Source organism: Anser cygnoides, chromosome 19 (genome assembly GCF_040182565.1).
Source record: "Anser cygnoides isolate HZ-2024a breed goose chromosome 19, Taihu_goose_T2T_genome, whole genome shotgun sequence".
NCBI classification, from domain to species: Eukaryota; Metazoa; Chordata; class Aves; order Anseriformes; family Anatidae; genus Anser; species Anser cygnoides.
The window spans coordinates 6,166,710-6,181,476 of record NC_089891.1 but is presented as its reverse complement, the minus strand read 5'-3'; the positions used below and the strand labels follow the sequence as shown (position 1 = coordinate 6,181,476).

General features: G+C 64.6%; 1 protein-coding gene across 1 annotated transcript; it reads right to left on the bottom strand.

Annotated features, from left to right (window-relative positions):
• Window positions 1-231: 231 nt before the first annotated feature.
• GRIN2C (glutamate ionotropic receptor NMDA type subunit 2C) lies at window positions 232-14,020 on the bottom strand. The gene is made up of 13 exons (XM_066980266.1): window positions 13,888-14,020; window positions 9,554-9,977; window positions 8,046-8,638; window positions 7,433-7,547; window positions 7,070-7,281; window positions 5,635-5,803; window positions 5,357-5,510; window positions 4,369-4,494; window positions 4,056-4,285; window positions 3,625-3,785; window positions 2,945-3,132; window positions 2,282-2,514; window positions 232-1,961 (listed from the first exon to the last, which is right to left on the bottom strand). The coding sequence occupies exons 2-13, from the start codon at window positions 9,959-9,961 to the stop codon at window positions 594-596; spliced, it is 3,957 nt and encodes a 1,318-aa protein (XP_066836367.1). The 5' UTR covers window positions 9,962-9,977; window positions 13,888-14,020; the 3' UTR covers window positions 232-593.
• Window positions 14,021-14,767: the final 747 nt, after the last annotated feature.

The following is a 14,767-nucleotide window of genomic DNA, read 5'->3' as shown; positions in this document are numbered from 1 at the left end:
TGTGCTGGTAATGAGGGCTGAAACCAGCAGGCTGGAACTGAATTAAGGACATTTCCCCCAAATCTTGCTCTGCAGCAGCTATCCCAGCCTGCGCCCAGGAGCGGCGGTGCCAGCCAGGCATGGAGACGCGAGCGGGGCTGGGGCTCAGGACCATGAGCATTGCTGTGGCCAGGGGGACAAAGCCAAGGGCAACACGGGGCTCACTGCCAGCGGTGGAAGAAGGGTCCCCAGCCAGTTTAAAATGTCTCTTTAATGACCTAGATGTGGCGCTTTGAGTCCCTTGAATGAGCCAAAACATGACGGAAACACGGCAGCGATGAGTTCGGTGTCCCCAGCCAGCCCTGCCTGCGGGGCGAACCCAGTCCGGCCCCGAGGAGGCTCCCCCAGAGGGCACAGACCCGGGTTGGAGCATCCCGCTGCCGGCGGTGGAGGACCCCGGGATGCTCGAGCACATCCCCAGGAGGAGCACCGTGCCACAGCCCGGCCGGGAGCCACCGCCTTGCCTGCGGGGAAGCCGAGCAAAGGGCACTTTGCTTTTCTCCCCCTGGAGAGGAGGGGAGCAAGCACGGCCCGCGCAGCCCCCGTGTCCCCCCTCACACCTCCGACTCCAGGCTGGAGACCCGCCGCCAGGACCCGCCGGCGCAGGGGCTCGTCACCCCGCGAGCCGCCAGCCTCTCCGGCCCCACTGCCCGCAGAAAGCCCGGCTCCCCACGCCTCCCCCAGCCTCTGCAGGCTCCGTCCCAGCGCCCCGAGCCCCGGCCACCCCCCAGCACCCCAGGGTGCTCACGGGGTGGCGGGGACCCACGGGAGAGGTGCCCTAAATAGATGGGCAGGTGAGCGTAGGAGTCCATGTAGGCGTAGGGCGCGCACGCAGTGCCATGGGGCTTTTGCTGGCACGCTTCCCGGTACGACGGCAGCCGTGCCACGGGCGAGCGCAGCGCCCATCCCGTCCCCACCAGCCGCCCGGTGGCCTCGGGGCAGTGGGGGCCACAGCTGTGGGCGGCCTCAGCTTCGGGGAAGAGGTCGGGGATGTCGGTGCGGGCAGCGGGTGGGTGGGCGCCGCAGTGTCGCAGCGCCGTGGCTCGGTGCTTCTCACCCCGCTCCCAGGACGCCCTGGCTGTGCTCGCCCGATGGCTTGGATGCTCCCGCTCCGCTCTGCAAGTCCTGGTGGCTTTTGGGAAGGAGCTGTGGGCACAGGCAGGAGGCAGGGAAGGGTTTCCCACCTCCCTCCTCGTCTCCAAGGTGGGGAGCAGCCGGGGCACTGTCCCTGAGCCCTGGTGTCCCCCATCCCCGTAGAGCAGGGGGGTGTTGGGCAGCCGGTCCCCCCGCTTGTGCTCCCTGTAGATGTCTGGCAGCGGGAGCTCCCTGGGCGACGTCGGGGTGGCAATGGGGGCACCAATGTGGTTCCCCATCACCATGTGCTCCCCAAAATCCTCCTCCGGTGCCGTCTTCGCTAGGAGGTGGGGCAAGCTGCCCACCACACAGCCCCGGCGGGCTTTGTCCCCAGCACAGCCCCCCTGAAACTTCAGGGGGTGAAGGACGCGGGGGACGCGCTCGCTCGCTCCCCTCCGCTTCTCTTCCCCGGGCAGCCGCGAGTCCACGGGGATGGGCAAGGGGAGACCCGGGGGGGTCCCCTTGGGAGCGTGGGCTCTGCCCAGCCTCTCGACGGGGGCCAGGCCGGAGGAGAGACCCCGGTGGGTGCCGGTGCTGTTCTGCACCACGAGCTGGGGTGTCCTGAGCGAGAAGGTGGTCTGGAGGTGCTCGCTGCGGTTGCTCCAGTCCTCGATGGTGCGCGTGGCGTGCTCCAGCGAGCCGCCCACGCTGGCCGTCGACACCATGTCCTTGGCGGCCTGCAGCATCTTCAGCACGTTGGCTTGGGCCGAGCTCGCCGTCACGTCGGGCGTGGGCGCCCGCCCGGGGCTGGGCAGGGTCTGCACCCCGCTGAAGCAGCTGTAAATGCCCTGCGGAGAGAGCAGGGACGGCGCACCGTCAGCAGCTCCCAGAGCCGTGCAAGGGCTGCCAACACCCCCAGCACGAGAAATCATTTTGGGTGGGTTGGGAAGAGCCAGGAGCTGGCCTGAGATGAGTTGATTGAGTGAAGGCAAAGCTGAGATCTCTCCGTGAGCCCCCTGCCCCACCTCAGGGTGGCTCCTGTCCCCCACTGCTCACCCAACACCACCCCAGGCACTGAAAAGCCAGCAGAAACCAAAGCCCTCCAAAGTCCCCTCCCCGATGTCCCCTCCCCAATGTCCCCAGCACCACCAGGGCAGGGGGCACGCACCCTGCTGATGGCCAGGAGGAAGTCGAGCTTGTGGGATTTGGGGACGTTGTGCCGCAGCTTCCAGTAGACGAGGTGCTCCCAGGCGAAGACCAGCAGGCTGAGCCCCATGGCCACCAGCAGCATGTAGAAGACCCCGGCCATGTTGTCGATGTCCAGCTTGCTGCTCATCACCTCGTTCTTCTCGTTCTGGCAGATCCCCGACAGCCACACCGTCTCTAGCTTCTGGGTCTCCCCTAGGACCACACATAGCCACGGGGGGGGTGAAAACCCACCATGGTTACCCAGCACAGCCCCAGGAAGATAAAATCCCCCCAAAGCCCCCAGAGCTGCTCTCGGCTCAGCCCTTGCTGCTGCCCCCAGCCTGAGCATCCCCTGGATCCTCCAGGATTTCTGCCATGTCATTTGTCCCTTGTGCCAGCTCTGCCCTGTCCCCTCCCCACATCCCAGCCCCACCGATTTTGCATATGGCCCTGTTTAGGATTTTCCAGCCTGCAAGAAGAACAGAGGTCCCCCGAGGGAATAACCCCACCACCACCCAACTGGACAACAACAGCCAGATTTAAAGCCACCTCAAAGGTGCAACCCGGCTCCCCCAGCCCCTCGGGCCCACCCTACAACCCCCAAGGAGCACGGGACCCCCGAGAAGCTGCCCTGGGCACGCACCATCTCCCAGGAACTGCAGCAGGGCCAGGTCGATGGCCCGCTTCCAGCGCGAGTCCTTCTGCAGGGCGATGCCGTAGCCCGTGGTGGCGAACACCTTCCCCGAGCCGATGGTCACCAGCTTGCAGCCCTCGTCCTTGCCCGCCATGTAGTTGAGCACCGCCGCGTCGTAGATGAAGGCATCCAGCTTCCTGCCCGCCACCGGGAGGGACGGGTGAGGGGGGTGTTCCATGGGGGGTGCAGACCCCTTTTTGGGGAGCTGTGCCCCTTTCCGGTGGCTGTGACCCAGCGGGAATGGGTGGGACACTTTTTGGGGGATCTCAACCCAAGCTTGGGGAGCCACAACCCTATCTGGGGGGTGAGGAACCCAATCTGGGGGGGATGCATCCTATTTGGGGGGGGCTGTAGGAATCTCTATGGTCTCTGCATGGGTTTGTACTCTTTTCTGGGGGGGGGTATATCCCATTTGGGAAAGCTTTATGGAGCCGTACCCCATCTTGGAGAGCCGTACCCCTCCTGAAGAGCTATAACCAGGCTAGGGAAGCCGTAGCTCACTTGGGGGGGGCTGACCCCATTTCAGAAACCATACCCCACCGGGGAGGCATCACACCGTGCCTTGGGGAGCTATGTGGAGCTGTACTTCACCCAGGGGACCCCCACCCCAGCTGAGGGGGGAGCCGTACCCCATTTTGAGGCTGGTGAGGGCATCCTCCACGGAGCGCTGGTTGTACTTCACCATGTGGGTGTGCATGTCGGGGTAGTTGCTGCGGATGTTCCTCTCCGTGCTGCCGTTGGGGACCGTGCCGAAGCGGAAGGGGGGGTACTGCTCCTGCGGCTTCTGGAACTGCAGCGTGGAGCCCAGCAGCGCTGTCACATGGGGACCGTGTCCCCCCCATGTCCCCACCAGGTCCCCCCATGTCCCCACCATATCCTCCCCATGTCCGCACCACGTCCCCAAAGCCACCCATCCATCCTCCCACCCACACACAACCAGGCTGGCACAAAGATGTGCCCCCCCCCCCCCCCCCCCCCCCCCCTTCCCCAGGGGAAGGTCTCCTCACCCAGATAACCTTAATTTTTGAGGGGGACCTGGGGGAGAACCGTGCACCCCCACCTTCCTGTCGCTCAGCCCCGACACAGTGTCGATGTACTGCTCCTGGATCATGAAGGCGGCCAGGTTGGCCGTGTAGCTGGCAAGGAAGATGACGGCGAAGAAGGCCCAGACGAGCACCATGATCTTGCTGGTGGTGCCCTTGGGGTTCTCGATGGGCACGGAGTTGTTGAAGACCAGGGCCCACAGCAGCCACACCGACTTGCCGATGGTGAAGGAGGGACCGCCCGGCCCTGGTGGGGATGGGGACGGAGGGGACAGGCGTCAGCATGGCTGGGGACGTGTGCCCTCCCCACACCCACCTCCCCCAACTCACTTTTGCCGCTGGTGAGGTTCTGGTTGTAGCCGACAGGGCTGAAGTACTCAAACACGAAGACGGTGACGGCCACCACGGTGAGGCACATCACGAACATCATCACCCACACAGCCGGGCTGTAGGGCTCTGCAAAGGGCAGGAGGGTCCCCATCGGTCCCGAGACATGTCCCCATATCCCCGTGGGGACACCCTGGAGCCCTCCCCAAAAGACCGGGCTCGTCCTCCCAAATATCACCGAGCAGATCCTCGGTGAGCCGAGAGGGACGGGGGATGCTGCGAGGGAGACGTGGCTGTGCTGCGGATACCACCTGGGTCTCATCAGTGGGGGATGCTCGTGGGATGCTGCTCATCTCTGGGGCCATCGCTGGGGGTTTCCCACGGGATCACGGGTTATCTACTCCCTGCAATGGCCCCAGCCTCGACAGGGGATAGGGGGGATGTGTGCTCAGGGCCACCCCTGTCCTCCGGCGTGTCCCCAGCAGGAGCCCGGCCCCACTCTGGCCAGGCTGGGCTCTTGCTGCTGTGTCTCTGGGGAAAGCCTCAAGGAACCCCCCCAGCTTCCAGCCTGAATTTTGTGGTGACCTTGGCTGGTCTCCTCGCCTCCCTAGGCTGCAGTTCTGCTCGTTTAAAACTCATGGGAAGTTTTAGCACCGCCGGCTCCCTGCACCGGGGTTTTCCCAGCTTAGGTTGGCTCTGGTGAGGGCAGCAGGGCGCTCAGGTCCCAAAGCAGGGCTCGGTGCCAGCAAACCCCTGGCTCCTCCGACCCCACAACTCCATTGTGCAAGTAACAATGAGGAAAACCCAATCCCTGCCTCAGTCTCCATAATAACAGGATTACTTGGGCAAGAGGAGGAGAAAACCCCGGTGCCGGCGCCGCAGCCTTCCCCTGTGGCTCGCAAACAGGATTGTTTTTTCTGAAATTATTAAAACCCAGCAATATTTCCAACCCACCCCTGCGGAAGGCTGGGATGAGCCCGCCCGCGCTCACCGAGGAAGGCAGAGGGTGAGACGGTGCCGTTGCTCCGCGCCACCATCACGCTGATGCCGGTCTCCACGAAGGGCACGGAGAAGTCGACGATCTCGGAGCGCTCCTCGTTGATGGTGAGGGAGCCGATGGCCATGTCGGCGCGCCGGTAGTACACCTGGGGAGGGCCGGGAGAGCTCAGGGCGGGCTGAGGAGGAGGAGAGCCGAAGGCACCACCGTGCCCTGGCGAACAGTGCCCCGGGCAGGGCCGGGGGGGGGTCTGTGCCCCGCGCCCCCCCTACCTCCCCGATCATGCCGTTCCACACCCCGCGGACGATCTTGCCGTGCTTGCCGTTGGTCACCAGGTAGAGGTCGTAGGAGAACTTCACCGCCTTGGCCAGCTTCTTCAGGATGTCGATGCAGAAGCCCTTGCAGCACAGCTTGGTGTAGGGGTCCGCCAGGCCATCGCCACTGAAACACCACAAGGAAATGTGGGTCCAGGTCCCCCCGGGGGGTGCAGAGCTCCCCCGCGGGGCTGGGGAGCTCGGCTTGGTCCTGGCTGTGGGGAGCGTGGGGGTGTGGCATGGGAGGGGAAGGGGAAGGAGGTAGGGGTAAGGGAAAAAAGGGGAAATCAGAAAAAAGGCAAAGGAGAAAGGGGAAAAGGGGGAAATGAGAAAAAGGGAAAAGGGGAAAGGGGAAAAAGGGGAAAGGGGAAGAGGAAGGAGAAGGGGAAAATGGAGAATGGGAAAGGGGAAAGGGGAAAGGAGAAAGAGGAGAGGAGAAAGGGGAGAGGGAATAATGGGAAAGGAAAAGGGGAAAAGGGAGAGGGGGAAGGGGAGAGGGGGAAGGGGAGAGGGGGAAGGGGAGAGGGGGAAGGAGGGAAAGGAAAACAAAGGGAAAGGGAAAGGGAAAGGGAAAGGGAAAGGGAAAGGGAGAAAGGGAAGGGAAACAGGGAAGTGGAAGATGAAGGAGGAGGAGGAGGAGGAGGAGAAGGAGGAGAAGGAGAAGGAGAAAGAAGGAGAAGGAGAAGGAGAAGGAGAAGGAGAAGGAGAAGGAGAAGGAGAAGGAGAAGGAGAAGGAGAAGGAGAAGGAGAAGGAGAAGGAGAAGGAGAAGGAGGAGAAGGAGAAGGAGAAGGAGAAGGAGAAGGAGGAGAAGGAGAAGGAGAAGGAGGAGAAGGAGAAGGAGAAGGAGAAGGAGAAGGAGAAGGAGAAGGAGGAGAAGGAGAAGGAGAAGGAGAAGGAGAAGGAGAAGGAGAAGGAGAAGGAGAAGGAGAAGGAGAAGGAGAAGGAGAAGGAGAAGGAGAAGGAGAAGGAGAAGGAGAAGGAGAAGGAGAAGGAGAAGGAGAAGGAGAAGGAGAAGGAGAAGGAGAAGGAGAAGGAGAAGGAGAAGGAGAAGGAGAAGGAGAAGGAGAAGGAGAAGGAGAAGGAGAAGGAGAAGGAGAAGGAGAAGGAGAAGGAGAAGGAGAAGGAGAAGGAGAAGGAGAAGGAGAAGGAGAAGGAGAAGGAGAAGGAGAAGGAGAAGGAGAAGGAGAAGGAGAAGGAGAAGGAGAAGGAGGCATTGATGGGCTCCCCAGGCCCCCGGTGGGTAAGCACAGATCCATTCCCAGCATCACTGCAACCAGGCAGGCTGTGGGGCCACCTCCTGCCCTGCCTCCAGCCCTGTCCCAGCTGAAGCCAGCACCTTCCCAGCCCGTGTCCTGGGGGGTGGCCGGGGACAGGGGCACCAGCCCTGCTCACCTGGCGGAGGCGTTGGTCTGCTTGCGGCAGGGCACGGTGTTGCGCACGCAGACGCCGGTGCTGGGGTCGGTGTTCTCCACGATGACGAAGGGCCGCTCCTCCAGCGTGGCCACCGTCAGGTGCCGGTTGTCGACCACGGGCTGCAGGAAGGCGCCGTAGCGGGGCCACACCGGGTACTTCATGTGGATGATGCCATGCTCCCATTTCCCCACCTGCCCCGGGTGAGAGGACATCATCATCAGTGTGGGGCTGGGGGCTACGGGGGGGCCCCCGCCCTTTCGGGGCTCATCCCCCACCGCAGAGCATCTCAGCCACAGTGAGTTTGGGGGGGTCCTGGCCCATGCCCAGCCCCCGGGCTCCTACCATCTCCCAGAGTCGGTGCTGGTTGAGCGAGATCACCACCATGGTGGGCCGGACGAGGTAGCCGCCCTCGTTGAAGGAGAAGTCCCGGTGCTCCCAAGTCACGTTGAGGAGGTGCCTGGTGGGGACACGGCACACGGTGAGCCCGAGCCCTGCAGCCTGCACGGCCCCAGCGCCACACGGCCCTGACCCTCCCTGCCTCCAGCTGGGATCCTGGATCAGAAAAATACCATGAGGAGATGTTTTGGGGCCAGGAGAGGCGACCCGGTTTAGCCCCTGAGCAGTGGGGTGCTGGGACAGCCCTGCCTGTGAGGAGGCGATGAGGACGGACTGCTGCGGGGTGAGGAGGGGCAGAAGCACAGATGCTGACGCTGCAGCCCCCAAAGGAGCCCTCAAAGAGCTTTAAACCCCCTCCTGGGACCCCCATGGGCTTCTGAAGCGGCACAGGAGAAGCCAAGAGTTGCCCCAAGATGCTCAAGAAGAAACCAAGCGGAGAGGCACCACCACCAGCCTCCAGCACCCTCCCCCTGCCCATCAGCTCCATCGCCCTCCCCGTCCCCTTCCCTCCTCCATCTCCCCACATCCCCAGCACAACGCGGAGCTCCCCGGACCTCACCGGTAGAAGCTGCTGTTGGTCACGGTGGTGGCAGGCGCCCGGCAATCCCGCCCCACGTCCGGGAGGAAGCCGTGGGCTCGGAAGTAGCTGGCCGCCCCCATGGCGATGATGGCCACCCCGTCCCGCACCTTCTGCCGCAGGCTGAGTTTCCAGCTCTCCGTCACCACGCTGATGAGGCCGACGGGGAAGGAGGCGGGCGGCAGCTCCATGTTGCCCACCGCCAGGCTGGGCACGATCCAGACGTAGCCCGGCCCCACGAGGCCGGCCTGCTCGGCCATGGCGAAGAGGAACTCGGCCTCCTCCCGCGAGCAGTAGGCGATGAGCACCTGGGCGTCGAGCTGCCGCAGGAGCCGCTGCGTCCTGGAGCCGCTCCGCTCCTGGCTCATCTCAAAGGTGAGCACGTCCTGCAGCTCCCAGCCGAAGTAGCTGGCGTCTGTGAAGGCGCGGATGACGTCCAGGAAGATGTTGTAGCCCGGGTAGAGGCTGGTGATGACGGCGAAGGAGCCCCAGTCGTATTCCTCCAGCACCTTGAAGATTACTTGGATCTGCTGCTCGATGGAGACGCCCAGCTGCAGGAAGGCCGAGCTGGGTTCCTGCGGGACGAGGAGGGGTCAGGGGGTGCTTGGCACCGCAGCGCCCTTGCGGACCCCCGTGGATTCACCACCATGGAGAGCTGCAGGAGCTGTGGGCTGGTGGGGTCTGTCGGGTGGAGACACCCAAAATGGGACCAGGTTGTCCCTGTGGGATCTGCAGAACCATGGCCATCACCCCATTGCACAGGGCCAAGCCTTCCTGGGTGGTTGGCCAAAACCCATCCAGGGGTGTCCAACAGAGACCGGTCACTTCCCTGTAAGAGTGTCGGGGAGCAGCTCCCACCCCACTACCTGCCGCCGCCTCCCATCGCCCGCCCCACCTCCCCAGCCATCTGGCCTCTCATTAGCAAATCTTAATTGAGCTGATTCTGTCTTAAATGATGCAGCGAATGGCATTTGCAGAAGGTCGCGAGCAGGCAGCAGCCTTTCGCCACGCAGACCGCCTCCACCTCCAGATTTTTTTTCCTTTGAAGCTGCAGACATGGCCGGAGGGGGCTGAGGAGCAGGGGCATCACCCCCCAGACCCCCCTCGGGGATAGCTGCAGGACAACACCGCCCATAGCAATGGGGTGGCTCCAGCCAAGGCCACCTCACCTGCTGCCGCCTACCCGCAGCTTGGGGAGCTTGGCACGGGCAGACCTGCAGAGGGGACTCCCAGGGGGTTTAGACCCCAGAGCATGAAAGCATCCCCTAAACAGCTTCGGGGGGGCAGCCAGATGTTTGCCCCTGCCCTGAAGAACACAGCTGGGATCCCTCTGAGCTGCTGATGCCATCCAGGTAGAGCCAGCACCGGGACTCCCCAGGTGCCGGGTATGGGACAAGCAGACAGGGAGGGGATGAGAAGGGGATGAGCCAAATCCTGCCTGGAAAGCCAACGGGTCAACCCCCGGGGAACAACCCCGGTGAAAGCCTCACCTTCGGGGTGAGGACCACTGCAGACCCCCCGCTGATGCTGATGACGGGGACCTGGGTCTGGGAGGAGAGGAAGTCAAGGATCTGGGCCACCGCCTCCGTGCCGACGTTGTCCTCGAAGACGATGCCGTGGATCTTGTGGCTGGCCAGGACGTTGCAGATGTGGGTGAGGAGGGTGCTGGGGTTGGTGTCGTTGACGATGACGGTGATGGGGTGGATCTCCACGGGCATGTCCAGGAAGCTCTGGGGGCTCAGGCGAGAGCGGATGTGCAGTGGGTAGGATGTGCCCCCGAACACCACGGCCACATTGACCACCGGCTCCTCGGGGCCGGGCAGCAGGATGTCGCTGAAGGCGGCCGAGCAGCCCAGCACCAGCGACAGTAGCAGAGCGGGTGCCAGCACTCTGCCCATGTCCACCGCCGCGTCCCTGCAGGAACCGACACAGCCCCTCGCATCCAGTCCTCCGCCAGGACCCCCGCTCGCCCAGAACCCCTCTGTGCACCACCCTGCAGGGGGGTGACCCCCATAAACGAGGGGACCCTCATCCTTCGGAGGCTGGATGCAGTGCAGGGATGAGCACAGGGCTGAATCCCTCAGCTCAGCCCCTTTGGGGGTGCAGAGGTGCTGGTGCCCAGTGCCACATCCCTACCCCCAGCCCCAGCCCCACAAATCCTTCCCAGCCGGCCCCTGCTTCCCACTTCCACCCCATCCCCATCCCACCACCTGTGTCCCCTTCCAGCCCCACTGCCCTCCTTCCCCTGCAGGCCACCACTATCAGGATTCTTCTTGCCCCCTTGGCAGGGGACAGGAACAGCAGCCGGAGGTGACAGGAGGAGCTGGATGCTCCTTCGTGCCTCCCTCCGCAGCTGACAGTCACCTGAAATATTTAAAGGCTGAAAGCTGACGTCCCCCTCCGCACCCTCCTCTGCAGCGCAGAGCGCAGCTCCCCGGCCAGGCAAAGGGGCTCGGGGTGCAGCGGGGCTGGGGACGGGCAGCGAGAGCCCCTCGGCTCCTGCCCCAAGCCCCCACCAGCTCCATGCTGCCTGGAAGGCCACCTGCCTGCCTGGTGCCTGCAAGCACCAAAATCCGCCATCACCGCCTGCTCCGCCAGCTTCGGCCGTGCTGGCACCCAGGTTCAACACCCAGGGTGAGAGCAGCGCTTATAGAGGGGAGAAAAAAAAATAAATCACCTTTAGCTGCCCGGCATCAATGCAGTAACTGATTTTTGGCTCTCCAGGACTGGTGGTGGCCCCTTTGCACCAGCCACAGCTGTGCCGCCAGGGCAGGAGCCCCACTGCATCACACGTGCCCTGCGGGTGCCCTCCTCATCCCCCGGCCCTGGGGCTGTGCGAGGCGGCCGAGCGGGCAGGGGGTGGGCTGGGAGCCGACCGAAAGGTGCCCTTGTGCGAGGATTCAGCCGCACGGAGCCCTGCCTCGGCGCTCTGCAGAGCCTGCCACCCCAGCACATCCAACACGCCAGCCTGTGCCAGGGGGTGACATCCCCTGGGGATGTGCACGGCGCTGCTCCCCTGTGATGGAGCTCACCCTATAATTAAAACCTGCAGGGAACGCCGATTCCCCTCCCTCCCCGAGCCCTGTTGCCCCAGGACCACCACCAGCCACGGTGGCGCTGGCCATGGCCCGATATCACTGCGTGCAGCGAGATGCCAGCTGCCAGCTGGCGCTCGGAGTCGTCACTCGGAATCGTCACTGGCAATTAAAAGCCGCTGTTGCTTAACGCACCCTCGGCACAGCCCGAGGTTGGGGTTGGATTCGGGGTACGGGCTGCCCTGGGGACCCCTCCGTGCCGTGCCGATGCTCAGCCCCTCAGTACACAAACCCCTCGTTGCCAAAAGCACCGCTGACAGTTTGGACAGAAAACACATGAAATAACCCCAACGAGTGCACCCTGATGCCAGGACCTGGCATCGCAGCGTGGGCATGAGCTTTGGGGCAGGGGCACGGCCACCCCTGGCGCCCCTTCCCACGGCACCGGGGGGTCCGCCCTGCCCTCCTCGCCCCCTCCTGCCGTCCCGCACCGCGGCAGCCACGACGCCAAGGCGGTGGCCGCGGCCCCTTGGCCGGGGAGGGCGGCCGGTGACTCATGTTGGCACCGTCCCACGCTACGGCACGGCCGGGCCGGCAGCGGGGTGGACCGCGCCGCCCGCTCCTCGCCGCCATTCCCGGGTATTTTTAGTCCCGAGATAAATAATTCATCGGGAATCCGGCACCGGCTACCCGAGCGGGGAGGAAGGGGAGCAACACGCCACCCAAAACAAACAGAGCCGCCCTCCCAGCGGCTTTGCCCAGCTGATTCTTCCTCAAGGACGTTTAAATATACCCCGAGCCCTCGCGGCGGCTGATCAGGCTCCTTCCACCAGCCCTGGCACTTCTCCCATCCCCAGCTAGCACGGGACGGCCGGGCTGCAAATCCTCCTCCTCTTCCTCACACCTGGGCTCGGGGGGACTCCTCCAGCACCGATTAATCCAAGCACAGACTCCAAAAAAAAACCCTCCTGCAAAGCCGAGTGCTGCCTGCGAAGGGGCTGCTCCCAGCCAGGCTCCAAATGGGGATGGATTTGGGGAAAATGGACCAGAAGCGAGCCCCTGGCCCTCACCCCCAGAGCACGGTGACGATTGCAGGGACAGGAGGTGGGCACGGGCACAAAACCCTGTTGAGCTGCCGCTCAAACCCCCGGGGGAATAAATCCCCATCCTTGCCAGGGAGCCAGCGTGGAGGGGCTGGGGCTGCGGGGCTGGGGCTCTGCGCAGCAGCGGGGCTGCAGCATTGTGCCCGGTGTGGCCTCAGAGGAGGCCGGCGGGGGCTGGAGGCCGGCTGAGCCCCTTGGGCAGCTGCTGGGGCTCGGGTCGGAGCCAGCCCTGCTCCAAAATGGCCGGGTTTGGGCTGCGAAGCGCAGGGAGGTGCTGGGGCGCAGCCAGCGCGGTGCCCTGCAGCTTCTTCTTCTGGGGGGGGGTGTGAAATGGGATCTGGGGGGGAGAACACAAGCTGCAGGAAGGCTGCTGGAGGTAGAGGAGGAGGAGGACCGAGCGTGTCCTGTTTGGTGCCCCAGGGGATTTGCCAAACCCCGCTGGCTCCTCTGGGAAGAGGGGCAGGCGGCCAGCCCTGGTGTCAGCATGAACCTGGGGCAGGACGAGGCACGGGGGCACAGCAATGCCACCTCCCAGCAGCCTCCTCTGGGACAAGAGGACACCAACGGGGCTGCTCAGTGGCTTTTTGGTGCTTTTGGGGGGTTTCTGGCAGCTTACCCCCTTTCCTCTGCGCAGCTTCACCTGAGAAGCCAAGCGCTCGCAGAAAGCTGCTCCAGGCACTACTCGAGCCCTCACCCTCCTCCACCTCCTGAAATATTATTTTAATGCAACAGGGAAAGTTTGCTCCTGGTTTTAAACCTCCTTTTTGCCCTCCCTCCATCTGTCCCTTCCCTGCTCCGAGCCCCAGCACAGCCAGGGGAGAGCTCATGCAGATATTTTGACCTCATGGAGGGGAGAAATAAAACCCCGAAATGCAAAACACCTCCCGAGAAAGAGAAACCTTATCTCAAAAAAAAACCAAACACCCTCCGAGCCTGAAAACCACAGGGAAGAGACAGCACGGGCAGGGGAGGGGGACGGAAAGGACAGAAGGAAGCGGACCCTGGCGGGGATGGATGCCCGGGGCACTGCTGGGGATGGGAAACGGGTTTGGTGCTGCCCAGGTGAGGGGCAGGGACCTCACCAGAGCCCCCCGAAAGAGGAAAAGCAGCAAAACCTCCCCAAAACCTCCCCAAAACCAACTCTTGGCTGGGGACCTAGGGATTGTTGGGGGGAGAAGCGGCGGCAGCCAGCGGCGAGCGCCGTCTCCTTTCAACCTTCATCCTCCAGCACCCAGCATCACCCTCCTCATCCTCCTCCTCCTCCTCCTCCTCCTCCTCACCGGGCACCAGTTGCGGGCAGGGGCCCGGCGGACCCCGCACCCGCACGCACCCAAACGCAGCTTAGGAAAGGTCGAAGATGGATTAACCCAAAATAAACCCCGAGCGTCCTCCTCCCGCTGCGTTACGCAAGGTGCTGGGGGGACGGGGCTGGGGGCACCAAGGTGTGGGGGGGTCCTTTATTTTTGGGGGGGGGGGCTCTCTCCCACCCCCCTTAAAAATAACCCAAGCTGATTTTTCATCCTCACCCCAGGACGTGAGGACAGAGGGAACGGGTTGGGAAATAACCCAAGCAGCCCCCCTCCCCCCCCCAAATAAAATCCCACCCAACTCCCCCCTAAAAGTTCCTCCCGGTGGCAGCGGAGCCCGTCGGGGGGCTCGGCCGCCCCCAGCCCGCCCGGTACTTACGGGACCAGCGCTGCTCCGGCTGCCTACATGCCCCGCACCTCCGGGGGGGCTGCACGTCCCGGGGCCGGGGCACGGCTCCCAGCGGCCCCCCCCCGCCCCCCCGCCGCGGGGCAGCCCCCGGGGGCAGGATCGGTCCCCGGTGCGCCCGGCGGGGCCGGCCCGGTGCGGGATGCGCGGGGGAAGGGGAAGGGGAAGGGGAAGGGATGGGGTGGGAGGTAGGGTGGGGGGCCGGGGGGGCCGGGGGGGTCCAGCGGCCGCCCGTCGGTCCCGGACTCGTCCTTGGAAGAGGAGGAGGAGGAGGAGGAGGAGGAAGCTCTGCAGCTGCGGCAGGGATGGGAGCGGAGGAAGGAGGGAGCGGGAGAGGGGTGGGTGCGCACGGGAGGGGGGGCCCGAGCTCGCCCGATGCCAGCAGGTGTTTTAGGGGGGGGGAGGACGGAGGGGACGGGCCCCCCCCCCCCCCCGGCTTCATGCCGGCCGCCCCCCGGGAGCCATGCCCGGGACGCCCGGGGGGAGCCGGCGGTGCTGGGGGCCGGAGGCTGGGATGCGGGCACGGCCGGGGCCGGGGGGGGCGGAGGAGGAGGAGGAGGAGGAGGAGGAGGCTTGGCAGAAGGACGAGACAGATGTCCTCCGGGCCCCTGCCCTCCCGCCTCGCTGCCACCTCGGGGCTGGCCGCAGCCCCCTCCCCGATTTGTGCCTTTGCAGCCAGCGGTGGTCCCAGGCTTGGGGTGCACGGGGGCCAAAGCCCCCCCCCCCGACATCCCCAGGAGGGAAAAACAACACCACGAACTGGCACAGCCCATGCAGAGCACCCCCCCCCCCCCCCCAATCCCTCCCCATCCCCAGCCGGGCATTGCCCCCTGCAGCCCACCCCCAGGGGCAG

Excerpts from the sequence above, each read along its gene's own strand:
- GRIN2C (XM_066980266.1), bottom strand. The coding sequence starts at position 9,961 with ATGGGCAGAGTGCTGGCACCCGCTCTGCTACTGTCGCTGGTGCTGGGC. Across the intron at positions 5,804-7,069 it reads CAGACCAACGCCTCCGCCAG|TGGCGATGGCCTGGCGGACC; the intron begins GTGAGCAGGGCT and ends GTGGTGTTTCAG. Across the intron at positions 1,962-2,281 it reads TCCTCCTGGCCATCAGCAGG|GGCATTTACAGCTGCTTCAG; the intron begins GTGCGTGCCCCC and ends CTCTCTCCGCAG.